The sequence below is a fragment of the Suncus etruscus genome, chromosome 10, assembly GCF_024139225.1.
Source record: "Suncus etruscus isolate mSunEtr1 chromosome 10, mSunEtr1.pri.cur, whole genome shotgun sequence".
In the NCBI taxonomy this organism is placed as follows: domain Eukaryota; kingdom Metazoa; phylum Chordata; class Mammalia; order Eulipotyphla; family Soricidae; genus Suncus; species Suncus etruscus.
Genome location: NC_064857.1, coordinates 48,523,985 through 48,551,387, shown reverse-complemented (window position 1 = coordinate 48,551,387; position 27,403 = coordinate 48,523,985). Strand labels below are relative to the sequence as shown.

The 27,403-nt window shown below is 50.1% G+C and overlaps 1 protein-coding gene across 1 annotated transcript in view; it reads left to right on the top strand.

Moving 5' to 3' along the window:
- The window catches only part of CACNA1B (calcium voltage-gated channel subunit alpha1 B), a 158,777-nt gene that overhangs the window by 88,640 nt on the left and 42,734 nt on the right, over positions 1–27,403 (top strand). The window contains exons 19-32 of the mRNA XM_049781970.1: positions 831–1,604; positions 2,239–2,456; positions 13,744–13,870; positions 15,272–15,401; positions 15,518–15,577; positions 16,570–16,676; positions 17,119–17,130; positions 19,113–19,209; positions 19,957–20,117; positions 23,381–23,518; positions 23,953–24,154; positions 24,422–24,586; positions 24,833–24,943; positions 25,206–25,289. Coding sequence (XP_049637927.1) covers positions 831–1,604; positions 2,239–2,456; positions 13,744–13,870; positions 15,272–15,401; positions 15,518–15,577; positions 16,570–16,676; positions 17,119–17,130; positions 19,113–19,209; positions 19,957–20,117; positions 23,381–23,518; positions 23,953–24,154; positions 24,422–24,586; positions 24,833–24,943; positions 25,206–25,289 — 2,386 coding nt within the window. The remainder of the gene's footprint in view (positions 1–830; positions 1,605–2,238; positions 2,457–13,743; positions 13,871–15,271; positions 15,402–15,517; positions 15,578–16,569; positions 16,677–17,118; positions 17,131–19,112; positions 19,210–19,956; positions 20,118–23,380; positions 23,519–23,952; positions 24,155–24,421; positions 24,587–24,832; positions 24,944–25,205; positions 25,290–27,403) is intronic.

Sequence of the window (27,403 nt, the reverse complement as noted above, 5' to 3'; positions counted from 1 at the left end):
CTATGGCCAGTGGTCTTAGGTCCCCATGGTCCTGGCCACTAAGCATGAGGTCCTGCCGTTGAAGTTTCCACGTGTCCACAGAAGCCTGGAACTGCCCACTCTGGGGTCTCATTCGGCAGTTCCTGTGCACTGGGACCTCACCTGTGGTCATGTGTGTGGGATGGCAGGTGGCAGGCCCTAGATGGACTGTGTGCATAGGGCCCGAGCCTGACCGCAGCCACAGGGGTGCTGAGGTTTCGGTCCCCAGATGGTGTGGGAATGTTCCACTGGGTTTACAGCACACACAGTGGCACTTGCCTCTTGGCACCACCCCAGAAGTCCTGGCTCCTCGCTGTGCCTTGTACCCCACTGGCTTCCTTGGGCTCCTTGCTCCAGGCCACATTCCCTGGGTCTGACTCTTCTACCAGCATCTTCCCCGGCGTGGGAGCTGGAGCTGTTTAGGGCTGTTTGTGGCCACAGGGTCCTGCCCTCTGCCCCCAGTCTCCACTGTTCCTTGGAGATGCCCAACACTCCCACTTCCCAACCTGGCTATTGGCCCACATGCCCAGACGCCTGTCTGTGCCCTTGCTCTGGTGCCGTCACTCCCATCTCCCAGACTCCCTGGTCTTTGACCATTCTCATTGCTCCAGCGTCCCTGAGGTGAGCCCCCAGACTGTTGCTCACCGCAGGTCCCCTGCGCAGGCGGTGCAGGCAACCCCCCTGCTGTTCTGCACCCACGCGACCAGTCCTGGGCTCCTCCCTGCGCCCTCGCTGCCATCCCTCCATGGCTGTGTGTCCATCTGTGGCTTCCCCCGGCCTCGGTGCACAGGCCTCACTCGGGTCTCTCACAGCAGGCAGCAGAACTCGGCTAAGGCACGCTCGGTGTGGGAGCAGCGGGCCAGCCAGCTGCGGCTGCAGAACCTGCGTGCCAGCTGCGAGGCCCTCTACAGCGAGATGGACCCCGAGGAAAGGCTGCGCTACGCCACCACGCGCCATCTGCGCCCCGACATGAAGACGCATCTGGATCGGCCGCTGGTGGTGGAGCCGGGCCGTGGGCCTGCGGGGTGCAAGGCCCGGCCGGAGCCCGTCGAGCCCACGGAGCCCGCTGACCCGCCGCGCAGGCACCACAGGCACCGCGACAAGGACAAGACCCCTGGCCCGGCCCCGGTTGCGCAGGACGGCGGGGCCTCGGGACAGGGCGCCCCGAAACCCGAGGGCGCAGAGCCCGGCGCACGCGATGAGCGGCCGCGCCCGCACCGCAGCCGCAGCAAGGAGGCCGCAGGCCCGAAGGAGGCCCGCAACGAGCGTGGTGGCCGGCGTCACCACAGGCGCGGCTCCCCGGAGGACACGGCCGAGCGGGAGCCCCGACGCCACCGAGCGCACCGCCACGCTCCAGACGCGACCCGGGAGGCCAAGGAGGACACAGCCAAGGCCGAGCGGCGTGCACGCCACCGAGGCCCGCGGCCCAATGTCCGGGAGCCCGAGGCTGGCGAAGAACCGAGGCGCCACCGGGCCCGGCACAAGGCGCAGAGCGCACACGAGGACCCTGAAAAAGAGGAGGTGGACAGGGACGCTGAGGCCGAGGACCGGGACAAGGAGAAGGAACTGCGGAACCACCAGCCCAAGTGAGTGGCACGGGGTCACCTGGAGGTGGAGGGACTCTGCCGACGTCAGGGAAGAACCAAACCCTGATAAGGATTGGGCCCAGTGGTCAGGGAACATCCATGGGCCAAGTAGTCGCTTTGGGGACCCTGTGGATTTTCTGCTTGTTCCCTTAAAGTAGCTCATTTCCAGGGTGTGTTTTTCTGAAAAGGGGTGTAGACAGATAAGTGTGTTTACAGGAGGGGCCCAGTGACTTGGGAGTTCATGTGGGAAGGACTCTGGAAGTCTCTGGGCCAGCTGTGTGCCCACGGTCAGGTATGTCCCCAAAGCCTACCAGACCCTCCCTCCGTGGGCCCAGCCCAGCCCATGCCGGCGCCAACTCTCCTTCCTAGGCCCCCAGTCTCCGTGCTTGGTCTAGGGCCTAGACTCTAGGCCAAGTCCGCTTTGGGCTCACTGCTGGAAAGTTTCCTGCACTCTTGGTTTCCTGCACACCTGGAAGATGGGCTGTGTCTGTCCTTGTACAAGGACTGGCAAGCTGGCTGGGCCAGTGGACTGAGCAGACTGATGAGGCCACGAGGTAGGGCACAGGGCGGCAATTCTAAGGAGCCGGACTTTCTTCACTGAGGGTGCTGGGTCCGTCTCTGTTGTTTATTGCAGGGAGCCACACTGCGACCTGGAGGCCAGCAGGGTGCCTGGCCTGGGGTCTGTGCAGGCACTGCCCAGCACCTGTCTGCAGAAGGTGGAGGAACAGCCTGAGACTGCGGACAATCAGCGGAATGTCAGCCGCATGGGCAGCCAGCCCCTGGACCTGAGCACCTCTGTGTACATCCCGGCATCACTGGCCAGCCCTGCTGGGGACACCACGGCTGCACCCAGTGAGTCTCCTGACCCACTTGGTTGCTCCCTCAGGACAGTGTGGGGTCAGGACTGCCTCTGGGTCGCCATCATTGCTGTCAGTTGTCTGTCCTGACTATCTGTCCTTACAGACACAATCGCTGTCTGTCCATGGGTGCCCTTTGCTTCCTGGTGCCCAGGGCAGAATTAACACTGATGCTGCCCAGCTCAGAACTCTGAGGACCAGAGATGCCCTTGGATTTGGGTCTCCCCAGTAATCCTACAAGAGTGCCCAGGCTTTACTGCTGTCCAGCCATGGCCACGTGCATTTCTTTCTCCATAATATACCAGATAATACCAGGTTGGGTCTTAGGGCCTGAATGAATCTGTGTGGTCTGTGAGTTCTGTCTGTACTTTACTGCAGAGAAGGGCAGTGCCCACTGCCTGTTCCCTTCTGGCAGTAGGTATTGTCCATGCTGGGTAGGCCTGTAGTATCCTCAGGTTTTGTTGTTGTGGTTGTTGTTGTTGGGCTTTTGGTTTTTGGCCACACCCGGTGGCACTCAGGGGTTACTCCTGGCTTTGGTCTCAGAAATCACTCCTGGCAGGCTCAAAGGACCATATGGAATGCCGGGAACCAAACCCTGATCTGTCCCAGGTGGCCGTTTGCAAGGCAAAGGCCCTGCCACTGTGTTATCCCTCTGGCCCACCTCAGGCATTTTAAATTTGCGGTTCTCCTGTAACCTGTTTTTTGGGGAGTGATTGGACCACACCCAGTGGTGCTGGTGATTTTAATTTGCATTTCTTTAGTAATCCATTATTTTTTAGAGGTTGGGCCACACCCAGTGGTGCTGGAGGCTTGCCCTATAGTTCTGTGTTCTCGGTGGTGTTTGGGGGACTGTGGCAACCCCCTGCAAGGCAGGAGTCTTACCCCTTTTTCTCTCTCCACGGATGTGACCTTATTTATCTGTTGACTTACAGTCTCTGTGTTCTTTGAGAGGTGTCTGATTAACTCTGTGCCCACCCTGTTTCAGGCAGGTTGGTTCTTTCTCCCTGTTGAGTTTTGTTTGTTTGTTTGTTTGTTTGTTTTTGTCTTGGGACCACACACAGTGGTATTCAGGGCTAACAGGCTCTGTGCTCAGAAATTACTCCTGGCAGTCTTGGGGGACCAATTGGAATGCCAGGGATCAAATCTGGATCATCTGCTTGCAAGGCGTCCTATTGCTCTGGCCCCTCCCTGTTGAGTCTTAAGAGTTCTTTGTATATTCTGACTAACAGTTCTTTTTCAGATGTGATTCTGCAGCTTTTCCCACCCAGTATGTGTCTTGTTTTCATATTCTCACGGTGGCTTCTGTAGAACAAAACATTTAATTTTAATTAAGTCCAAATTATCTGGTTTTTGTTTGTTTGTTTGTTTGTTTTTTGGTTTTTTGGGTCACATCCGGCAGTGCTCAGGGGTTACTCCTGTCTCTACGCTCAGAAATCGCTCCTGGCAGGCTCGGGGATCATATGGGATGCCAGGATTCGAACCACTGTCCTTCTGAATGCAAGGCAAACGCCTTACCTCCATGCCATCTCTCTGGCCCCAAATTATCTGTTTTTTAAATGAATTGTCTTTTTAGTGGTAATGTATGTTAAAAGGTACATAACCAAGGTCATCCACTTTATCTTTTAAAAATTTATTTTTAATTGAATCACTATGAGATAGTTACAAAGTTGTTCATGATTAAGTTTTAATCATATGATGCTCCAACACTCATCCCTTCAGCAGTGCACATTCCTACCATCAATGTTCTCAGTTTTACTCCTATCTCCCTCCCCAAGCCAATCTCTACGGCAGACAATTTTCTTCTCTCTCTAGCTCTCTCTCTTCTCCTACTTTCCTTTTATTTTATTTTTTTATTATCTTTATTTAAACACCGTGATTAAAAATATAATTGTAGTTGTATGATTACAGTCATGTAAAGAACACCCCCCTTCACCAGTGCAGGATTCCCACCACCAATTTCCCAGATCTACCTACTCCCCACCCCACCCACACCTGTACTCGAGACAGGCTTTCTTTTTCCCCTCATTCATTCACATTGTTATGATAGTTTTCAGTGTAGTTATTTCTCTAACTGCACTTATCACTCTATGTGGTGAGCTTCATGTCATTAGCTGCACCTACATGGGAGGATGTGGGGAAGTAAGGGTTGGGACTGAGGCAGTAAAATATTAGAAATGAGCTTTGTAGGGCAGTATCAAGGTTCCAATACAAGATGGATATTATGAATATATAGAATATATGCACACAATACTATCAATATGAAAACAAAGAGAAAAAATTTCCACTGACTGTCCCAACATAAACCAGTGCTAGAGCAGCCTGCCCTCCTCCCAGAGTGCATTCCCATTAGTGTAGGGAAAGATAGGGGGAAAGCCTGTTTACCCCTATAGAGTCCAACTAGACCGGTCCTACTTTCCTTTGAAACATTATGGTTTGAAGTACTATTATTTTATTTTACTATTAAGCACATTACTTTCCCTTTTTTTTTCAGCACCCAGTTCTTGCCCAGAGTGATCATTTCCAGCTTTCATTGTCACAGTGATCCCTTCTCTGCCTAACTGCAATCTGCTGCTATATGTGGCTAGCTTTCTTTTTTTTTTTTTTTTTTTTTTGGTTTTTGGGCCACACCCGTTTGATGCTCAGGGGTTACTCCTGGCTATGTGCTCAGAAATCGCCCCTGGCTTGGGGGGACCATATGGGACGCCGGGGGATCGAACGTGGCTAGCTTTCTACCATGAGTATAATGTTTACTGTGGGGCAAATGGCTTTGAATATATTGAGGAAAGTGCCTTCAATTCACATTTTGTTGAGAGTTTTTGTTTTTCCTTCTTTTTTTTGTTAATTTGTTTTGGGGCCACACCCAGCATGCTAAGGATTTTTTCCTGACTCTGCACCTAGGAATTACTTTCCTGGTGTTGTTTGGTGGATTCATGGGATGCTGGGGATCAAATCTGGGTCAGCCACATTCAAAGCAAGCACTCTAACTGTCTAACTGTTTCTGTCCCCCAAACTTTTTTCTTTTTCACAAGGTAGAAAAATTTATTGGAAAGTAGAAGAGAAAGAAGAAACTCCACATGCGGGAGGAATTTAGCATAGGATTAAATTCTGCTGAGAGTTTTTTTTTTTTTTAGCATCAATGAGTGCTAGTTCAATACTTTCTTTGCATTCTCTGAGATGATCATCTGATTTTTTTTTAAATATTTCTTTTATTGATTTTGTTGATATGGTGCATTATGTTGATTGATCTGTGTAGTTAAACCATCTTTGCATGCCTAGGCTAAATCATACCTGGTTATGAAGTATGATCTTTTTGATGAGTTGTTTGCTAGTATTTTGTTAAGAATCTTTGCATCTTTGTTCATCAAGGATGTAGGCCTATCTCTGTCTACTTTTATTGTCAGGATGATGTTAGTTTTATAGAAGCTAACTGTTTTCTCTATTTCTTTCCTCTTTCTTTGTTTTATTTTTTTGGGGGGCATGCCCAGCAATGATCAGGGGTTACTTCTGGCAGACTTAAGGGACCATATGGGGTGCCAGGGATCAGACCCCCATTGGCCACGTGCAAAGTTAACACCATTCTTACAGTACTATAACTCTGGACCCTGTTTCTTTAGTTTCCTGGAAAAGCCAGATAAGGATTGGCAGAAGGTCCTATTTATTTGCTTTGTTTATTTTTTGGCCACACCTGACAGTGCTCAGAGGTTACTTGTGGGTCTTCACTCAGAAATTAACCTAGCTCAGGGGACTGTATGGGATACCGGGTATCAAACCTGGGTTGGTTGTGTGCAAGGAAAGCACTGTATCTACTGTACCATCTCTCTAGCCCAGTAGGTTCTCTTTAAAGGCTTGAAAGAACTCCCCAGTGGATCCATCTGGGCCTGGACTTTTGTTTTGGGGAGGACTTTTGATTACCATTTCATTATCTTTTTTTTTTTTTTTTTTTTTTTTTGTTTTTGGGCCACACCCTGTGACGCTCAGGGGTTACTCCTGGCTATGCGCTCAGAAGTTGCTCCTGGCTTCTTGGGGGACCATATGGGACGCCAGGGGATTGAACCGCGGTCCGTCCTAGGCTAGAGCAGGCAAGGCAGGCACCTTACCTCCAGCGCCACCGCCCGGCCCCATTTCATTATCTTCTATAGTGATAGGTCTGTTCATAATAAATTCCCAAAGAACTTGGTTCAGTATTGGGAGATTACAGGAGTTCAAGAGTTCAAGGAGTTAATTTATTCTAGGTTCTATTGTTTCATGGCATAAATATTCTCAAAGTAATCTATGATGATTCTTTGAATTTCTGTTTTGTCTGTTGTGACATCCCCCCCCTTTTGTTTTTGATCTGTTTTTTTTTTTTTTTTAGGTTTTCTCTTTATTTCTTTGTGATTCTTGCTAATGTTTTATTGATATTGTTAATTATTTTCAAAGAACCACCTCTTGGTTTTATTGATCTTTAGGATTGGATTTCAACTCATTAATTTTTCTTTTCTTTTGTTTTTGTTTTTGGGCCACACCCCGAAGCTGCTCAGGGATTGCTCCTCCTGGCTGTGCGCTCAGAAATTATTTCTGGCAGGCCCCAGGGGACCAAATGGGATGCCGGGAACTAAACTCAGGTCTGTCCCAGGTCATCTGCATGCAAGGCAAATGCCCTGCTGCTGTGCTATCGCTCAAGCCCCAATAAGTTCTTCTTTTCTAAGTTTTATTAGTTTCTTCCTCCTACCTGCTTTGGACTCCTTTTGTTGGTCATTTTCCAATTTCTAAAATTGTGCAATCAGGTTATTCTTGTGGGCCTTTCCTTTTTATGAATAATTTGCAGAGCTATGAACTTTTCTCTTAATACTGTTTTTGCTGTACCTCATAGTTCTGGTAGCTCGTGTCCTCATTCTCATTTGTTTTCCTGAATCTTTTTTTTTTTTTTTTTTGGTTTTTGGGTCACACCCGGCGTTGCTCAGGAGTTACTCCTGGCTGTCTGCTCAGAAATAGCTCCTGGCAGGCACGGGGGGACCATATGGGACACCAGGATTCGAACCAATCACCTTTGGTCTTGGATCGGCTGCTTGCAAGACAAACGCCACTGTGCTATCTCTCCAGGCCCCTGCTATAAATCTTAAGGACACACCTTTGTATAAAATTTTCTTCTTTTATCTTGCTGCTTTCTATATTCTCTATCTAAGGTTGTTGTCATTCTGATTAGGATGTATCTTGGAGTATTTTTATTTGGGTAATAAAATTTTTATTTTATTTACCCTTTTAGCTGGTACCTTTCGGGCCTACTGGACCTGTGTGCAAACACTCTCCAGTTCTAGTATCTTTATTCTTTTTTTTTTTATTTAAACAACTTTATTACATACATGATTGTGTTTGAGTTTCAGTCATGTAAAGAACACCACCCATCACCAGTGCAACATTCCCATCACCAATGTCCCAAATCTCTCTCCTCCCCACCCAACCCCCACCTGTACTCTAGACAGGCTTTCTATTTCCCTCGTACATTCTCTTTATTAGGATAGTTCAAAATGTACTTATTTCTCTAACTAAACTAATCCTTGTTTGTGGTGAGCTTCATGAGGTGAGCTGTAACTTTCAGCTTTTTTCTCTTTTGTGTCTGAAAGTTATTATTGCAAGAATGTCTTTCATTTTTCTTAAAACCCATAGATGAGTGAGACCATTCTGCGTCTTTCTCTCTCTCTGACTTACTTCACTCAGCATAATAGATTCCATGTACATCCATGTATAGGAAAATTTCATGACTTCATCTCTTCTGACAGCTGCATAATATTCCATTGTGTATATGTATCACAGTTTCTTTAGCCATTCATCTGTTGAAGGGTATCTTAGCTGTTTCCAGAGTCTTGTTATGGTAAATAGTGCTGAAATGAATATAGGTGTAAGGAAGGGGTTTTTGTATTGTATTTTTATGTTCCTAGGGTATATTCCTAGGAGTGGTATAGCTGGGTCGTATGGGAGCTCGATTTCCAGTTTTGGAGGAATCTCCATATTGCTTTCCATAAAAGTTGAACTAGACGGCATTCCCACCAGCAGTGGATAAGAGTTCCTTTCTCTCCACATCCCCACCAACACTGCTTGTTCTCATTCTTTGTGATGTGTGCCAATCTCTGGGGTGTGAGGTGGTACCTCATAGTTGTTTTGATTTGCATCTCCCTGAGGATTAGTGATGTGGAGCATTTTTTCATGTGTCTTTTGGCTGTTTGTATTTCTTCTTTGTCAAAGTGTCTGTCCATTTCTTCTCCCCATTTTTTGATGGGATTAGATATTTTTTTCTTGTAAAGTTCTGTCAGTGCCTTGTATATTTTGGAGATTAGCCCCTTGTCTGATGGGTATTGGGTGAATAGTTTCTCCCACCCAATAGGGGGCTCTTGTATCCTGGGCACTATTTCTTTCGAGGTGCAGAAGCTTCTCAGTTTAATATATTCCCATCTGTTAATCTCTGCTTTCACTTGTTTGGAGAGTGCAGTTTCCTCTTTGAAGATGCCTTTAGTCTCAATGTCCTGGAGTGTTTTACCTACGTGTTGTTCTATATATCTTATGGTTTTGGGGCTGATATCGAGGTCTTTCATCCATTTGGATTTAACCTTCGTACATGATGTTAGCTGGGGGTCTAAGTTCAATTTTTGCAAGTGGCTAGCCAGTTGTGCCAACACCACTTGTTGAAGAGGCTTTCTTTGCTCCATTTAGGATTTCTTGCTCCATTATCAAAAATCAGGTGATTGTATGTCTGGGGAACATTCTCTGAGTATTCAAGCCTATTCCACTGATCTGAGGGCCTGTCTTTATTCTAATACCATGCTATTTTGATAACTATTGATTTGTAGTACAGTTTAAAGTTGGGGAAAGTAATTCCTCCCATATTCTTTTTCCCAGTGATTGCTTTAGTTATTCTAGGGTGTTTATTGTTCCAAATGAATTTCAAAAGTGCCTGATCCACTTCTTTGAAGATTGTCATGGGTATCTTTAGAGGGATCGCATTAAATCTGTACAATGCTTTGGGGAGTATTGCCATTTTAATGTTAATCCTGCCAATCCATGAGCAGGGTATGTGCTTCCATTTCCGCGTGTCCTCTCTTATTTCTTGGAGCAGAGTTTTATAGTTTTCTTTGTATAGGTCCTTCACATTTTTAGTCAAGTTGATTCCAAGATATTTGAGTTTGTGTGGCACTATTGTGAATGGGGTTGTTTTCTTAATGTCTATTTCTTCCTTATTACTATTGGTGTATAGAAAGGCCATTGATTTTTGTGTGTTAATTTTGTATCCTGCCACCTTGCTATATGAGTCTATTGTTTCTAGAAGCTTTTTCGTAGAGACTTTAGGGTTTTCTAGGTAGACTATCATGTCATGTGCAAACAGTGAGAGCTTGACTTCTTCTTTTCCTATCTGGTACTCTTCGGTTATGCAGGATTTGATCGCATGTATTCTTTAGCTCTGGTAGTTTCTTTTTAATGATGTTCTTGACCATTGATTCTTCCTGAAAATTTTCTTCCTGGGTCTCTGGGACTTCAATGATTCTTAAGTTGTTTCTGTTGAGCTTATCATAGACTTCTATTTTCATCTGTTCCCATTCTTTGAGTAATTTTTCCATTGTTTGATCATTTGCTTTAAGGCTTTTTTCCAATTTCTTTTGCTGTATGGAATTGTTATTCGTCTCATCTTCCAGTGTACTAATTCTTTCCTCAGCTGCTGTTAACCAGTGGGAAAGCTCAACCATGTTTTTCTTCAATTCATCTACTGAGTTTTTCAGCCCTGTTATTTGACCTGAAATTTCAGTTTGGAGTTTTCTGATTTCTATCTTCATATTCTCTTGATTCTTATTAGTGTTCTCTTCTATACTTTCTTTGAGTTCTTTGAACATCTTCCATATTGAGACTCTAAACTCCTTATCTGAGAGACTGACTTGTTGGTTGGTAATGTTCAAGTCATCAGAGTTGACATCTTCATTCTCTATGTCTGGCGCTGGCCTGCGTTGTTTCCCCATTGTCACACTTATATTGTGGGTTTTTCTACATGTTGTGGTTGTATTCATTGGCTAAATGATGTGCACGACTGCTCCGCTTCGCTTCCCGGCCATGCTCCTCTGGCTCCACCCTTTCTGGGCTTGTAAACTCACCTCCAGGGAAGGCTCCAGGGAAGGCGAGCCGTCCGCAGATGAGCCACACACAGGATGAAATCAGGCCGAAAATGGAGCACAGCACAGAAGACAGGCAGATAGGCATCTGAGTTCCAGCAGAGTTCAGCGGCTTCCCCTTTCTGGGCTTGTAAAGTCAGCCATTTCTTACTCACTCACTCGCTCTCTGGGTAGCTTCAGAATGCAGTTTTTTGGGGGTTCGCTTGCCAGGGCTCTGAGGAGAGCTTCAAGGATTCAGAAAAGACAGAGAAGCACAGGACAGGGCTCCCTTCAGATCCTCAGTTTCCTCAGAAGAAGCACAGCAGAGCGGAGATTCCACAGGTGAAGCAATCAGCACTTCACCTGGCAGTCCCCACAGTCAGCCATTTTTTTTTCTTTTCTTTTCTTTCTTTTTTTTTTTTTTTGGTTTTTGGGCCACACCCGGCGTAGTTCAGGAGTTACTCCAGGCTTTCTGCTCAGAAATAGCTCCTGGCAGGCACGGGGGACCATATGGGACACCGGGATTTGAACCAACCACCTTTGGTCCTGGATCGGCTGCTTGCAAGGCAAACGCCACTGTGCTATCTCTCCGGGCCCAGTCAGCCATTTCTTACTCACTCACTCACTCGCTGGGTAGCTTCAGAATGCAGTTTTTTGGGGGTTTGCTTCCCAGGGCTCTGAGGAGAGCTTCAAGGATTCAGAAAAGACAGAGAAGCACAGGACAGGGCTCCCTTCAGGTCCTCAGTTTCCTCAGAAGAAGCACAACAGGGCAGAGACTCCACAGGTGAACCAATCAGCACTTCACCTGGCAGTCCCCACAGTCAGCCATTTCTAGGATTTGTGTATCTTTATTCTTGGCTATTGCTTCTTCATCAACTCTGGGACCCCATTGATTCTTTTGTTGTTCCTTTTGAATTTTACTCCAGATTCTCTGTGAAGTTTTTTTTTTTTTGGGCCACACCCGCTGACACTCAGGGGCTACTCTGGCTATGCGCTCAGAAGTCACTCCTGGCTTGGGGGACCATATAGGACGCTGGGGGATGGAACCGTAGTTCGTCCTAGGCTAGTGCTGGCAAGGCAGACAACTTACCTCTAGTGCTACTGTGCTGGCTCCCTCTGTGAAGTTTTTTTCCTTCTTCTCATCTTCTGTTGCTGTCTGAAGGTTTTCTTCACCTCATATTGGAGCTCACTGATTCTGTCCTTAGATTTGATGAAGTATTTCAGTGAGTTTTTTATTTTGCATGCCAAGTTTTTTAGTTCTATTATTTCTGTTTGAAGTTTTTTTATTTCTGCCACATTCCCTCTTTTGTTTTATTGGCAATCTTTTCCATTGTTTCTTTGAGTTCCCTGAACATTCTCAACATCTGTGGTCCTTGTCAGAGAGGTTATATAGTTGGTTAATCCTGATTGGGTCTCCAGAGCTTTTGTTCACTGAGTGTGGTGTGGTTCTCCATTGTTTTTCCCTTGTGACATTTGCAGTCTGGAGGTGTTTCTTATGTGTTGTTGTGTTGGCTAAGCTACTAGAGTTAAGATGTTTTTGTTTTCTGATGATGAAGTATGATAAGGTAAAGAAATGAGTGGCTGTTTTGAGCCCTTGTCCTTTGTAGTGGCTCTGACCTAGAGGTTGAAGTGGTGAACCTGAATCACAGACAAATCCTCAGTGCTTTTTTTAAAACTTTATTTATTTATTGATTAATTGATTGATTGTTTTTTGGGCCACACCCAACGGAGCTCAGGGGTTACTCCTGGCTCTGTGCTCAGAAATCGCCCCTGGCAGACTGGGGGACCATATGGGAACTGGGGAACTAGGTCCCTCCCGAGTCGGCCGCATGCAAGGCAAATGCTCCACCGCTGTGCTATCTCTCTGGCCCCATGTCCTCAGTGCTTGTGATGCTCAGTTTCTTGGGAGTGGGACTGTGCAGAGCCACACTGGGCAGTGAGCAGCCACCATGAGTCCCTGTGCTTCTTGGGGTCTTCCATTCTAGTTCCTACTTGTTGCTTCTGGCCCAGCTCTTCTACTTTCTGACCCTCCTGCACACTTTAATACATTATTTTACATTATTTACATTATTTTATTTTTCAAGAATTTACAGTATTTTCATGAGTACAGACTTGGGTGCATGTTACATGTCTTTGGGAATGGAGTTTTAGAAACTAAATCAAGGATAATCATGTCAGGCTTTGATGAAAATTCCCGACCCCTGTCTTAAAGCACAGATGACGCAGCAGGCTGGTGTATGCTGTGGTAGCTCACAGGTGCTCTGGCTTCTCTTGGCTCTGCCTGCGTCTTCTCTGCATACTTCCATGGGCCATCCTAGAGGAGAACCAGTAGCCTGGTTCCTCCAAATTTGGGACCTCACTGCGCTCCCGCCTCTCCTCAAGTCCACTGGGCTCCCTCTGAAACAGAGAAGGTCAGGTGCAGCCATTGTCAGGCCCTCATCACTCCCTGATCCTCTTGGCGGATATCCTAGTGGCCTCAAAATTTAAAGTCAGTGGGAAGGACAAGATCTGCTGAGAGACATCACTCAGGAAGGAGCAGGTTGTTTTCTTGGGGGTTGGGTTTGGTAGAACTGAGCTGAAGGAGGAGCTGAGAGAGGGCAAAAGGCTTTTCCCTGGAGCCAGAGGCAGATGAGTGGGGAGCAGGAGGCAGAGCTGGGAGGAGACATGGACTGTGGGCAGACTGGCCTGGACCTGCACACTTTCCTATGCCATTTCCTCTGGGGGACGTTCCAGGACAGTCAAGCAGGACTTCTGGCTGCAGAGCACTTCTTTTCTGGGGATATTGAGGTGGTCTTGCTATCATTTCAGTGGCCCAAGACCCCAACAAATGATGGGGCTCCACAGGCAGCCAGTGCTGACTTTGAGCTGTTGAGAAGGCCCAGAGGCTCAGATCTTGGGGCCCGTGGGCATGTTCTGGAGGGAATATCCCGAATAACAGTTTTCATGGGGGCAGTACATACCATCCAGAAAGGAGACAGTGTGTCCAGTGCCCCTCCCACCTTCACCCTGGGGACACCCTGAGATGGACAGTCCTGGGAACCTGAAGTGGGTGGCCCAGAGCTCTGGGGTCAGCTTGCTCCTGCTCATCAGCTTCAGGGCTATGATTGCTGATGTGGGAATCCCATTTTTACCACTGGGGCTGTGGGCCCTCATGGTGCTATATCCTTGTAGGTGGCAACGTGGACGTGGAAAGCCAAGCAGATGGGAAGAAGGCGGCAGAGGCTGACGATGGGATGAGGCGGGGGCCCCGGCCCATTGTCCCGCACAGCTCCATGTTCTGCTTAAGTCCCACCAACTTGTGAGTCTCTCTCCGACCACACCTTTCCCCCTGTGTGCACACTGGCATGGACCTGCTTCTGTGTGAACACTCTGTGAGTTCCTGTTCTGCAGTGCAGAGGGCAGCGTGCCCCATCTGAGGCTTGAATCTAGATGCACATCCCATTTGTTTCAGGGAGAACTGGTCTGCACCCCATGTCCAGTTGGCTTAGTCCACGGTTATACCTCTAGACACACCCTCACCCACCCTAAGCAGTCCTGTGGTCCACCTGTCTGTCTACTGTCTTCACCCAGAGGTGTTGTATGGCCTCATTGGTCTGCGCCTGCTTCCTCCTGATCCCCACCACTTGTGTTCCTCATCCTCTCCATGACACAGTTCTATGTCTCTGTGCCAGGCAGGAAGCACTGACCAGTAGACAGACCCAAAACCCTACCCTCAGCAAGACTGTGCTAAGTGGGGGACATCGCTGGTGGTTAGTGGGAGGAGGAAGCAGTGACAGTGGGAGAAGGTGCCATTGGGGTGCTGTGGTGGAGGTTTGGGAAGTGACAGGAAGTAGGGGAGATAATGGGAGGTACTGTGGGGGGAGGTGACAGGAGGTGATGATGGGAAGCTGCAGGAAGTTGATAGGAGGTGAAGAGGTGACAGAAAGTAGAGATAATGGGAAACACCATGAGAGGTGACAGGAAGTGTTGGGAGATTGCAGGGAAGTGTCAAGAGATGATAAGAAGTAGACAGGTGAGATAATGGGAAGTACTGTGAGAAGTGACAGGAGGTGATAGGTTGCAGGGAGGTGACAGGAAATAGATGGAAGATAATGGGAAGCACCATGGAGGTGACAGGAAGTGATGAGAAACTTCAGAGAGCTGTTGTGAAGAGTAGGAGGTGGCAGTCAGCCATATGGAGGTGATGAGAGGTAACAGGAAGTCAAAGGTGAGAAGGGTAGCATGGTGCTCAGGGGAACTCTGGTGATAGCCGAGGATTCCAGAGGTAGAACCTCTTCTACCCATTGCGTGAGGTTGGAGGGACAGTGATATCTAGAATCCACAAGTACTGGACAATCATGTTGGCCAGAAGCAAGGGGCAAGTGAGTACTCTGGGGCTCAGTGAGGCCCTGCATCCTACCAGGCCCAGAGATGTTTCTTGGCTTCCCAAAGAGGCCTGACCCATAGGGTGACTCATTCTCTCATCACAGTGGCCTTCATGCTGCAGCAAGTTGGAAGCTGGAAGGCCCACAATCACCCCTGGCTTGGTTGCCACTCCAAGGCTCAGTGCATTCTGGTGTGGCTCTGTGTGACAGCTGCGTCTCCAGCTGGCCATTGTTTCCCCTGGAGGCAGCCTCCACTCTCCCTCATCCTGGTATACCTTCTCAAGAACTCCAGTGAGCCCTGTGACTGGGCCAAGTATCCCTGTTTTGCCTTTCAGGCTCCGCCGTTTCTGCCATTACATCGTGACCATGCGGTACTTTGAGATGGTCATTCTTGTGGTCATTGCCCTGAGCAGCATTGCGCTTGCTGCTGAGGACCCCGTGCAGACAGATTCCTCCAGGAACAATGTGAGTGTGGCTTTGAGGGCAGGAGAAAGCCTGGTCTTTGTCCAGGCAAAGGGGGCTGCTCTGGACTCCAGGGAGTCATGACTGGCCCAGAGCTGAGGGTGATCTTCTGCTTCTAGGTTCTGAAGTACATGGACTACATTTTCACAGGCGTCTTTACCTTTGAGATGGTGATAAAGGTGAGACCGGCTACCCTGAGGTTTGGCTCCTCCCTGCTTGTGCCTGTACTGGGACAAGTTGAGGTGGTCATATTTCTGCCACGTCCTCTCATTGCAGGGGCTAAGATTTGCCTGTGTTGGTGCAAAGGCACACACTGTTCTATGCACAAACATGTGTGAGGAGGACAGGATAGTGCGGGGTGGGACACAGTCCTCATCCCACTGGATCTGGACACACATTCTTCATCCCACTGGATCTGTGTGCATGGGTCCCACATCCAGGCTGCATGGGACCAGAAGGAGAGAGGCCTGAGGACAGGGAGGGAGGAGAGAGACAGACAGACAGACACAGACAGAGAGAGAGAGAGGGAGGTTGAGTGAAGGAGAGTGGATGAGGACAAGGAGAGGAGAGAAGAGGAGAGACCCTGGAAGTGGTGTTGGCGAGCCACCCAAGGGCTGAGGGTGAAGCCTTGCCTGTGTGTGTTGATGTGTGTGGTCCAGGACAGGACAGGACAGTTCGTGTGTGTGTGTGTGTGTGTGTGTGTGTGTGTATGTGTGTGTGTGTATGAGAAAGAGAGAGAGAGGCGTGAGAGAGAGAGCGAGAGAGAGAGACAGAGAGAGAGAGAGAGAGAGAGAGAGAGAGAGAGAGAGAGAGAGAGAGAGAGAGAGAGAGAGCTCTGCTTGTCCACTTCCCAAATGAGCTGCTGTGCTGGCCAGTCCACCTTTTCCACTGTGTGCATGGGCCTCTGGACCCTCAGCATCTGTGGATCCCTGACCCCTTGACTGTAGCACAGTCACAGAGGGACCCCCCCTTGGGGCTGTGGGGCTGGGCAATGTGTGGCATCAGGTTGGTGCTTTGAAGTCTAGAGGCCTTCTGCAGAGAGTGTGATCTGATGTGTACCTCCCTGACAAGCTGCCCCTCACACCACAGCGCTGGCGGGCTGCATTTTTGGTGTACCCTATTTTTGGTGTACCCTATTTTGCTGTACCCTAACACCTATTTCTTCCTGAAGATGATTGACCTGGGACTACTGCTGCATCCTGGTGCCTATTTCCGGGACCTGTGGAACATTCTGGACTTTATTGTGGTCAGTGGGGCCCTGGTGGCCTTTGCCTTCTCGTAAGTACCCCCATCTGCTCTGGATCTGGCTGGAAGCAGCCTGAGGGCCCTGGTGGGAGTCGGGGTGGACTGTCCCTGCTGGTCTGGGCTGTGTGGTGGGAAAGTCTTAGGCCTGTTTGTCCCAGAGCTGGGGAGCAGGCCTCAGGTGTGTCCTGCATAGTCTCCACATGCCCTGGGATATGATGTGGGGCCACTGGTGGGAGTCGCTCTGCTCCCAGAGCAACAGTGGCCGTGTGTCTGGGCCCTTGTGTGTGGGGCTTTAGGGTCATCAGGGAGAGTGGTGAGATATGCAAATGTGGGGAGGTCCCTGAGGGTGATAGCTACCAAGGAACAAAGTCCTCCTCCTTTCTGAGCCCCTGGGCAGGGGAGGTACAGCCAGACTTCTGTGGGGCCCCTCACTGACTCTCTTCTCTTTGCCTTCCTGTTGCTGGATTCTTGGTAGGAGCGTCATGGGGTAATGCTTCCCTCATCCTCATGCCCACCATGAGCACTCCCGCCACCTCTCATCAGCACGCCCTCCTCTATCCTCCACCCGGGCTGCATGCTGCCAGGGCCATGATCCCAGGCCTTCCGTGCCTCTCCTGGGGCTGGGTGTGGGCAAGGGCCCTGGTGAGGAGGTCCTGTGGGCCAGCACTGGAGGCTGCGGACATGGCCAGGAAAAGAGTGGGAGGCTCCGGGCAGGGCCACACATCATGGGGCAAAGGCTCTGGGCAGGCCTGCGCATGCCAAGCTCTCCGTGGGGAGGGGCATCTGTGGTTTAGTCCTGATGCTCTACCTGGGAACAAGCTTTTCCTCTTTCATTCCACTGCTCTTACCCATTGTGCAAATGATGGAACTGATGGAGCTGATGAAAGGGCTGCAGGGAGGGCAGAGATGGGCAGGGCTGGATCTCAGGGTGGAGGTGGATGGGGCTTCCTCTTGAATTCTAGGAAGGGGTGCTGACTCTCCTGGGCTTTCCCTGTCTACCATCCTCACGTCCCCGTCGCTGCTCTGTTTGCCCACTCTATCTTCCCAGAGTGGCTGTTTTGGGGTGGGATTGGGACTCGGGTGATAGAGTTAGGTTGGGCTTCCCTACCTGCAAATGTCACGTTCTGGGGGTTTGCTCTGATCCTGGAGGAGCCCAGCTGGTCCTCCCTTAGGGAGGGAAGGTTCTTCTTCCATAAAGGTCCTGCTTGGGCCTGTTTGTCTTCTCCCCAGAGCCTGGCTGAAGCCCAGGATGGACTATAGGTGGCTACTCTTACCATGCTTGCAGGGTCCACAGGAATCAGGCAGGACAGGCCCTAGAAGAGTCTTGCTTCTGAAAGGGGTGTCCATCTATCTGTCCATGGCAGGAAGCCTGGGGGACCCTCCTGTTTTTAGCAGGGGAGGGAGGCCTCCCTGCTGATCCTCTTGCTCCTGCTCCCCCCCTCTTGCTCTGGCACCCCTGTGACCAGACCAAGCAGTCTGCATTTCCCTTTCTGCCCCTTCTCTGTACTTGGGCCTTTTTCTCTCTCTGTCCCGTTCCTCTGGCAGTTCCTGTTTTATTGGTTTGAGCCCTTCTATCTTCCAACCCTGTCCTCTGTTCATTTCTGTCAGAGCAGCGTCATTACAGGGAGAATTAGGGGAACTGAGACATGTGACAGATGGATAGATACAGAGGGGGACACAGCAGAGGAGACCTCCCACACAGCTCTGACACTAATAGACATTGGGGTATCCCCATGTGGCTCTGAAGAGCTTCCACATGCTGTTCTCTGGGAGTGTCCATTCATGTCCTCAGGAGACCCTGGAATTGTCCATGTGCTGCTTTCAGGAGTATCCTCATGTGACCCTCGGAAGTATCCACATGTGGACTTTATAATGGGCAAGTGTAACCCAGGGAGTGTCCTCATGTGGGCCACAAGGGTGTCCACATTGCTATTCAAGGACTGTCCGTGTGCTGCTCTATAGTGCCAGAGTGTGGCTCTCTGTGAGTGTCCACATGGTCCCCTCAAGAATGTACACCAGCTGCTTCCAGGAGTGTCCATGTATAGCTCCCAAGACTGTCCACATGCTCTCCCTGGAAGTGCCCATGAGCTAATAACACTGACTCTAACCTCTGGGATGTCCATGTACTGGCCGTGGGACTATCCACAGTCTGGTTGAAGGCTGGTCTTGCAGTCCCCATGCAACACCCCCCTGCACCCACTGCCATTCTTGCAGCAGGAAGAGGCAGTAGTTTTGGGGTGAGTACTGGGGAGCTCATGTGGTAGAGAAACTGACTTCTTCCTCTAGAGCTCAGTCCTCACTGCATTCGACCTGGCCTGTGTCCATATGCTCAGAGGCTTTGAGAGAGACAGCGGGGCTCTGACTGAGGCCTCCTGGCTCCTGGCCCTAGTTGTAGGGCAGCAGAGCAGTGTTGGGAGGTTTCGTGGGGGCTGTGCCTGCCTGCCTGCATGCGTGGCTTCTCCCTTCTAGAGGATCCAAAGGGAAAGACATCAACACCATCAAATCCCTGAGAGTCCTACGTGTCTTGCGGCCCCTCAAGACCATCAAGAGGCTGCCTAAGCTCAAGGTTAGAACCTGGGGCTGCCGTGTGCGGGGCTGTGCATTTGGGGGATAAGCCTGAGAGCAGCACAGTAGGCGTACCTATCGCCTCACCTGTGAGCGATGCCTGTTACATATGCATGTTCACTTACATCTGCCTGTCTATGCACCTGCTGTGCATATGTGCCTGGAGTTTGCGTGAGCTTGCTGTGTGCACAGTGCTAGATGCTGGAAGTGTGTGTAAAATGCCCATGTGCATGTGTGTCCTGAGCACATGTGTGTTCATCACAAGGGGCTGTGAGCGTGTACACATATACACAAGGATGTGCTGTGCCATGCACAAAGGTGTGGGTATGGAAGTGTTCATGTCTGTATGTGAGTTTTCCTGTGTGAGCTTGTGCATGTGTGAGTGAGTGAGTGAGTGTGTGTGTGTGAGTGTGTGTGTGCTGTGCCTGCTCTGAGCCACAGGCCAGAACAGCTCCAGCCCAGCTGCCCTGACCAACCCCTGATTGGTCTTGTAGACAGGCAGGTAACACTCAGGATCCAGTTAGGATGTAGATATGGGGCCAGCCACTCCCTTTCCTGGGCTCTGCTAGGTCAGGTTGTCCTGTCATCTAGCTCAGTTGCCAGGATACCCTCCTGCGGGGAGGATGACAGGAGCAGCTGCCTGTGGCAAGGCTAAGCCGAGGCTGTGGGGGCTCAGAATTGTGAGTGAGCAGGCCCAGTGCTGAGCCTGCAGATCTCTGCTCGCCTCACACCCTGCTCTGCCCTGCAGGCCGTGTTTGACTGTGTGGTGAACTCCCTGAAGAATGTCCTCAATATCCTCATCGTCTACATGCTCTTCATGTTCATATTTGCTGTCATTGCTGTGCAGCTCTTCAAGGGGAAGTTCTTCTATTGCACTGATGAGTCCAAGGAGCTGGAGAGGGACTGCAGGTAAAACGAGGCAGGGTGAGCGCTCCATGCTGCAGGGACACTCAGCTCTGGATGGCATGACTTAGTAATGGCTTAATGACTGTAAAATTAGCACCAACATTTACTGTCTCCTCTGTCTCAAAGCCTACCAAGGGCTGCTGGGCTGATCCAGAGCACAGCCACAGTGAGCAGAGCTGCTGCAGCTCTCACTGTCCCAGGCCCTGCGTCACTCACTATCCTATCACTGGATCATGGCCCCAATCACTGCATCACTGTCGTGGTCACTGCACCACTTTTTCAGTCACTGCATCGCTGCTCCCATCACTGGATTACTGTCCCCCAAAGTGGCCCCAGTCACTGCCTCATCACTGTCACTGCACCTGTCACTAGATCATTATCCCCATCAATGCCCTGTTCACTGCATTGTCAGCAGTGCTGCAGCAGCCATCACTGCCTTGTCACTGCATCACTGCCATGTTATTACATCACTATCCCCATCACTGCATCACTACCCTGTCCCTGCATCACTGCTCCATCACTGCATCACTGCCATATCAATGCATCACTGTCCCATCACTAGGTCACTGCATCACTGCCCTGGTCACTTCATCACTGCCACATCACTGCATTGTTAGTTGTGCTACTGCAGCTATCATCATTCCCATCATTGTATCACTGCCCTGTCACTACATCACTGTCATCATTGCATCACTGTCCTGGCCACTGTTCAGGGACCTTGGTGCCTTTCCCCAGGAGGTAATACACCTAGGAATGGGCTGTCTAGATGGTAGGTAGTGTCTTTGAAGTGTCTGTAGGTGCCTCTGAATTTCGGCCTAGAGGACAGTCCCAACACTGTAGTGAAAACCCCAAAAATTGCCCACTCTTGTGACAGATATTTCCCTGCTGGATAGGCACAGGGAGCTGATGTTTCTTTGTGGTTAATTTACACTTCAGTGGTGACCAGGGAGGTGAAGCATTTCCCCCTGTGAATAAGCTGCTTACATGACCCTTCCTGAGAAATATCTTAGATCTTTTTCTTTCCTTTTTTTTTAAAAGTTTAAATTGTTTTTATTGAATCTCCATGAGATCCAGACTTTGATGGTTGAGTCTCACACAGTGTCCCAGCAACATGTCAGTACATGCTCATAGACCTTTTTCATGCCCTTGTAGGGGCAGGAAATTCCTCTAACCTACAGAGTTGGCTCTCTTCAGAAAAATTTTTTCCCAGGAATTTCAAGAGAGTTCTGCAGGGGCTATGTAAGTCTCATCCCCCTGTCCCAGGGCAATTGGAAAACCGAGTCTGAAAGCAACAGCAACACAGCAATTAATCCACACAAGATTGAAGAGAATAAAGCAGGTTAAGGAAACTTCTACCACAAGCTTTCTGCTCACTAGCAAGAGATACCGGCAGGCAGATAGAAGCTAACAGTGGAACTGAAACCACAGCAGCTTCTCCCTGTGACCCTAGGTCTTTATTGGGAAGAGAAAGACCACCCCATTGGGTGGAGAACAGGTAGGGGCAAGGGAATAATCCAGAGGTACTTGCAGGTACTTCCAGTCCACGAGTGATAAGCACAAGCAAAGAAGAATTATCCTGAATAGAGTGAAAACTGGTTACTCCAACAGAGCTGCTTTTCTTTTTCTTCTTTCTTTCTTTCTTTCTTTCTTTCTTTCTTTCTTTCTTTCTTTCTTTCTTTCTTTCTTTCTTTCTTTCTTTCTTTCTTTCTTTCTTTCTTTCTTTCTTTCTTTCTTTCTTTCTTTCTTTCTTTCTTTCTTTCTTTCTTTTCTTTCTCTCTCTCTCTTTCTTTCTTTCTCTTTCTTTCTTTCTTTCTTTCTTTCTTTCTTTCTTTCTTTCTTTCTTTCTTTCTTTTTTCTTTCTTTTCTTTCTTTCTTTCTTTCTTTCTTTCTTTCTTTCTTTCTTTCTTTCTTTCTTTCTTTCTTTCTTTCTTTCTTTCTTTCTTTCTTTCTTTCTTTCTTTCTTTCTTTCTTTCTTTCTTTCTTTCCTTTCTTATTTGGGCCACACCTGGTGATACTCAGGAATTACTCCTGGCTATGCTCTCAGAAATCGCTCCTGGCTTGGGGGACCATATGGGACACCAGGGGATCAAACTGAGATTTGTCCTGGGTCATCCGTGTGCAAGGCAAATGTCCTACCGCTGCACCATGGTTCCAGCCCAGGGCTGCTTTTTCTTATGTGGTTGAGGGCTTGTGCCCTGTGTCCTGCTCAGGCCCTGCAGCATTAGTTCTGGTGTTTGCCCTGCTGTGCTCCTTGAAGCTTGGGGCTCTGGCTTTTCATTGACTCATGTGCCCCCATGGCTGCTCCTCAAGACTCCAGTGCTTGCTTGGACTGGCCTGCTACCTTGTTAAAACTGGTCCTCTAGGGTCAAAAGTACTAGGAGGGGCAATTTCTATCCCAGGAAATAAGGAAATAAGGCTGGGTCTTGGGCTTCAGTGAATCTGCCTACTTTTGCAGAGTCCCTGATTTCACCCTCTTTAACTTGTTGATTACAACGCCAGTCTGGAGGTAAAGAGGTCTGAGATCAGGCTAGGTAAGAGCATTTATGGCAGCACTTTCCAGTTATGGCCAGAAAGCTGAAGACCAGACGTGGCCAGATTGAAGTCCAGATGTGGCCAGAGGCTGAGTTCCAGGGGTGACCAGAGGCTAAATTCCAGGTTTGGCCAGAGGCCAAAGTCTAGGTGTGGCCAAGATTGACCTACGAGTAGAGTGGCTGGAGTCTGAGTTCAGGTGTGGTCTGGATGTGGCCAGAGGCTGAAGTTCGGGTGTGGCCAGACTGAGGTCCAGGTTTGGCCAGAGGCTGTATTCCAGGGGTGACCAGAAGCTAAATTCCAGGTATGGCTAGAGGCTGAGGTCCAGGGTAATCAGAGGCTGAGGCCAGGCTTGACCTAGGAGTGACTGGAAGCTGAGATTAGATGTGGCCTGAGTGTGGCCAGCAGCTGAGGTCCAGGTTTCGGTCAGTTTAGCCCAGTTGCCTCCTGGGGGTTTGTTGCTGTGGTCTTCATCTCCATCCTTCAGGCTCCTCTTTCTTAGACTTCTCGGAGGTGTCCAGCTTTTGCGGTTTGACAGGCCTTTGGTCTTTGTTGTTCCTTTGCTTTCTGGAGCAGGAGTCACACACTACATGCAGCACACATTGGTTTCAGTACACAGATGGGGACAGTTTTCCTCTCAAAATTCAGGCACATCTTTTCGAGATCAGCACTCGTTGGCTTAGTCAGGATCCTTGGGCTTTGGGTCTGTGACCTGGAGCCTCTACTGTTGTTCCCAGGGGCCAGTATCTGGATTATGAGAAAGAGGAGGTGGAAGCCCAGCCCAGGCAGTGGAAGAAATATGACTTCCACTATGACAACGTCCTCTGGGCTCTGCTGACGCTCTTCACTGTGTCCACAGGAGAAGGCTGGCCCATGTGAGTGCTTCCCTTGAACGAGACACACCAGGGCAGTGGGAAACCCAGGCCACGGTGTGTGGTCAGATGTCAGCAGATGCATTGGGCTCTACCTCCATAACTGGAGATGCAGGCCATGCCCTGCAGTAGGCCGCTTGGGGAAAGAAAATTAAACCAAGACCCTCATGAAACCCCCAGTAGCTTCCTGTCCTCATCCTCTGGCCTCTGTTTTAGGCTGAGGGACCTGTTCAGTCAGTGCCACCCTGTCTGGGGACGGGGGCTCCTTCTGAGGGGAGAAGGGTCAGTGCTCGGCCCTTGCTGAGTACAGGGCTCTGACATCAGTGAGCAGGTGGGTAGCTCACAACTGCCAGGTCAGCGGACAGCCCTCAGCTTGAGGCATGGCCCATCCAGAGCCTGCCTGCTTTCCCCCTGATGCTGGCCATTGCCCCATCCAGGGTGCTGAAGCACTCCGTCGATGCCACCTATGAGGAGCAGGGCCCAAGCCCTGGCTTCCGCATGGAGCTCTCCATCTTCTATGTCGTCTACTTCGTGGTCTTCCCCTTCTTCTTTGTCAACATCTTCGTGGCCCTGATCATCATAACCTTCCAGGAGCAGGGCGACAAGGTGATGTCTGAGTGCAGCCTGGAGAAGAACGAGGTAGGTGTCTCTTACCATCCATTCTCAGATGCACTGTGGCCTTTCTACAGGACTCTTGGGGCTCCATCCTGCATGGGGCCTTCTACCCCAAACTAAGTTAAGGAGTGGCAATCTGCCAGGGCAGGGCAGGGGACGACTTGGGGACTGGGCGGCTGCTAGGACGAACTGGGTTCTGAGAGGGTGAACAGACAGGTGCCAGGAAATGCTGCAGGGGGTGTGCTGGGGAGAGGGAAGCCTCCAGTTTGTTGTGCTCTCCTCCCTGTGCAGAGGGCTTGCATTGACTTTGCCATCAGCGCCAAACCCCTGACTCGGTACATGCCCCAGAACAAGCAGTCCTTCCAGTACAAGACGTGGACCTTTGTGGTCTCACCACCCTTCGAATACTTCATCATGGCCATGATCGCTCTCAACACGGTGGTGCTGATGATGAAGGTACCTGGGGCCAGTGCAGTATCCAGGGGGTTTGTGACCATCATGCCCGGTTGGGAGCTGACCTCTGTTCTGCTAGTGTGCACAGAGCAGCCAGGTGGTAAGGCATGTGGGCCTGGCCAGTGTTTGGAGCCCTATTGTCTCCTTGGGTTGGATCAGGGGAGGAGGAGGGCAGCATATGGGGAGCCCAGGCAGGAGGGCTGGGCCCCCTGCATACATAGCCTGTGACCAGTGACACTATCCCGGCAGTTCTACGATGCGCCGTTTGAGTACGAGCTCATGCTGAAGTGCCTCAACATTGTATTTACCTCCATGTTCTCCATGGAGTGTGTGCTGAAGCTCATCGCCTTCGGGGTGTTGGTACGTGCCTGACACCCCCTCGCTCACACTTGCCCTGGCGGGAGGACCTCTGGGTGCTCACAGTATGGGGTAGGGAATTTCTGGAACCCTCAGAGAACACCACACCTACAGCACCTAAGGGATGACCAGGCAGTTTCCACAGCTGTTAGGGCACAGACTATCTGGTGCAGCTCAGCCAGGCCCAACATGTCTGCCAGTCCCTGCTCCTCCCTGCTACAGAACCAGTGCAACCCTAGACCTGACTATGTGTCTTTCTCTTCAGAACTACTTCCGAGATGCATGGAATGTCTTTGACTTCGTCACGGTGTTGGGAAGTATAACTGATATTTTAGTAACAGAGATTGCGGTAAGTAGCATCTTCTGTACCCACCTGCTGCTATTTTCCCTCTCAAGGGCTCCCTCTGTGTTTGGCCAGGGGCTGGCATTGCCCCCTTGGGACAGGAGGAGGTGACTCTAGAGGTGGAGTTGCTGATGGTTTTGGGCTCTGCAAATGCTCCTTCTTGGGTAGGGAAGATTGTGGCTTGAGAGTTATCAAACGCCCAAGTGACGGTTGACAAGCTAGATGTGACCCATAGGACTTACAGACATCCCACAGCTGGCATCAAAATGGTCACTTGACTCAGTGAGAATCAGCATGTTGAAGAGGTTTGGGATGGCACCTCAGCTGAATGCCTTAGATTGAGTTTTGGGTGGGACAGAGCTTCATACATAGTTCTTGAGGAAGTGGCAGGAGAGGAGGGGGTCACAAACCTGGAGTTACACTTCCAGGGACTCTGTAAAGTGAGAGTTGTGCCCTGAGCTGCAGGATGTGTTCCCCAGGCCATAGCTGGACTGAGTCCGAGTCTCCGTGCTTGAGTGTACCCAGGTGCCAGCCACGGAGGCTCTGATCTCTGGGCTGGCAGGGTAAGGTCAGGTGCTGTGTGACAGGTCTCCCTGGAGTGCACGCAGGGCCCTTAGCCATCTCTTTTCTCTTTATCCCTATGCACGGGGTTGGGGGAGGCTAGCCACCTCCCAGAGCTGGTGTGGTCTTAGCACTGTCCTGTTCTCCTTGTGCCCTCTGCCTGGTCCTGTGGCCAGTCTTCTGTGGCTCTGGTTGCTGATCTGGTGAAGAGCATATCTCCCTGTGTTGCCTCCGGGCCACATCTCAGGGTGTTTTGGTAGCCTTCACTCCCATGTATCCACAGTGGAAGTATCAAAAATATCTAGTTCCAGGCAGGCTTGTCTCATCCCTCATGGTCCTCGTGGGTGCACCCTGGCCACAGGCCATTCTACCTGCAACCACTGAGCATATGGTGTTTTCCACAGGGGAAGACCCTCCAAGCCCTTAAAATCAGGGCCTTTGGGTTCCTCAAAGGTCAGATTGTGGGGATCCTTGGCAGCTGCTTTGGCTGCAGGTGGAGTCCTGTGCAGAGGTTCTGAAGAGTAGGGAGGCCAGAGCCCTTGTGGAGAGCAGGTACAGCAGCTGCTGGGGGACAAGGTCTTCCCTTTGACTGGCAGCTGCTCCAAACACAGCTGTGCACAGAGACCAGGTGTGGCCTCTGCCCAACACAGAAGGTTCTTGGCAGTAAGCACAGAGTCACCTGCTGTGCTAAGAAGGGCCCAGGGGTTTGGGCTGGCACAGGCTCCTTGTTTTCACTTGCTGTGTGAGCAGGTGGCCAGACAATAGTACATGTGCCTCTCTGATGGGCACCAGCACACGTGGGTCCTATTTAAGACCTCCAGGGGTCTCCCCCAGATCCTGTTCTCTGCAGAAGTCTGGCCATCATAGGTGCATTCCCTGAACTCTGCAGTCCTCTACATGAGCCTTTTCTTCCCACAGCACCCAGGTGCTGCCCCACCACTGTCTTCAGATGTCCCTTTGTGAGTACTTGGGATGCCCACACCAGCCTAAGGAACTAGCCCCTTCTTGAAGCAAGTGTGTCTTCCTCCTGGGTTCAGAATTGCCCACCATGAGGCTTGGTGGGGTGATGACTGAGCCCAGGGCCGTGTATAGTGTGCCTCCATATGCTCAGGTGGCCCAGGGCACTGATGCTGCTGTGAGGTGATCTGAATGTCCCTCTCTTGTCTTGTGTTATCTGAGAGAGGGCCACAGCTATGCTTCCTGGCGGTTTTCGTCTCTTAGCACTGAGGAGAGTGCTTACAGAGATCAGGATGAGCTTATTGCTTACCTGGGCTGTATGCTGGTCATACCTGGGCCGTACTAGTCTGGCACATGAAGTTCGCCTCATAGATTGGAAATGATTGAGCCAACCCTAAGCCATTATTCCAGACATCAAAAAAAGGGCACATATCTTAAGCTATTGATATGGGATTCAGAATGTTGCCACCAACAGTTTTGGTTTCTATTTGGGGTCACAGCCAGTGTTGCTGGGGGTCACATTCTGCTCTGTGCTCAGGGGATCATGTGGTATCAGATATATTGAATCTGGGGTTCCTGCTTGCAAAGCTGCACTCTAGCCC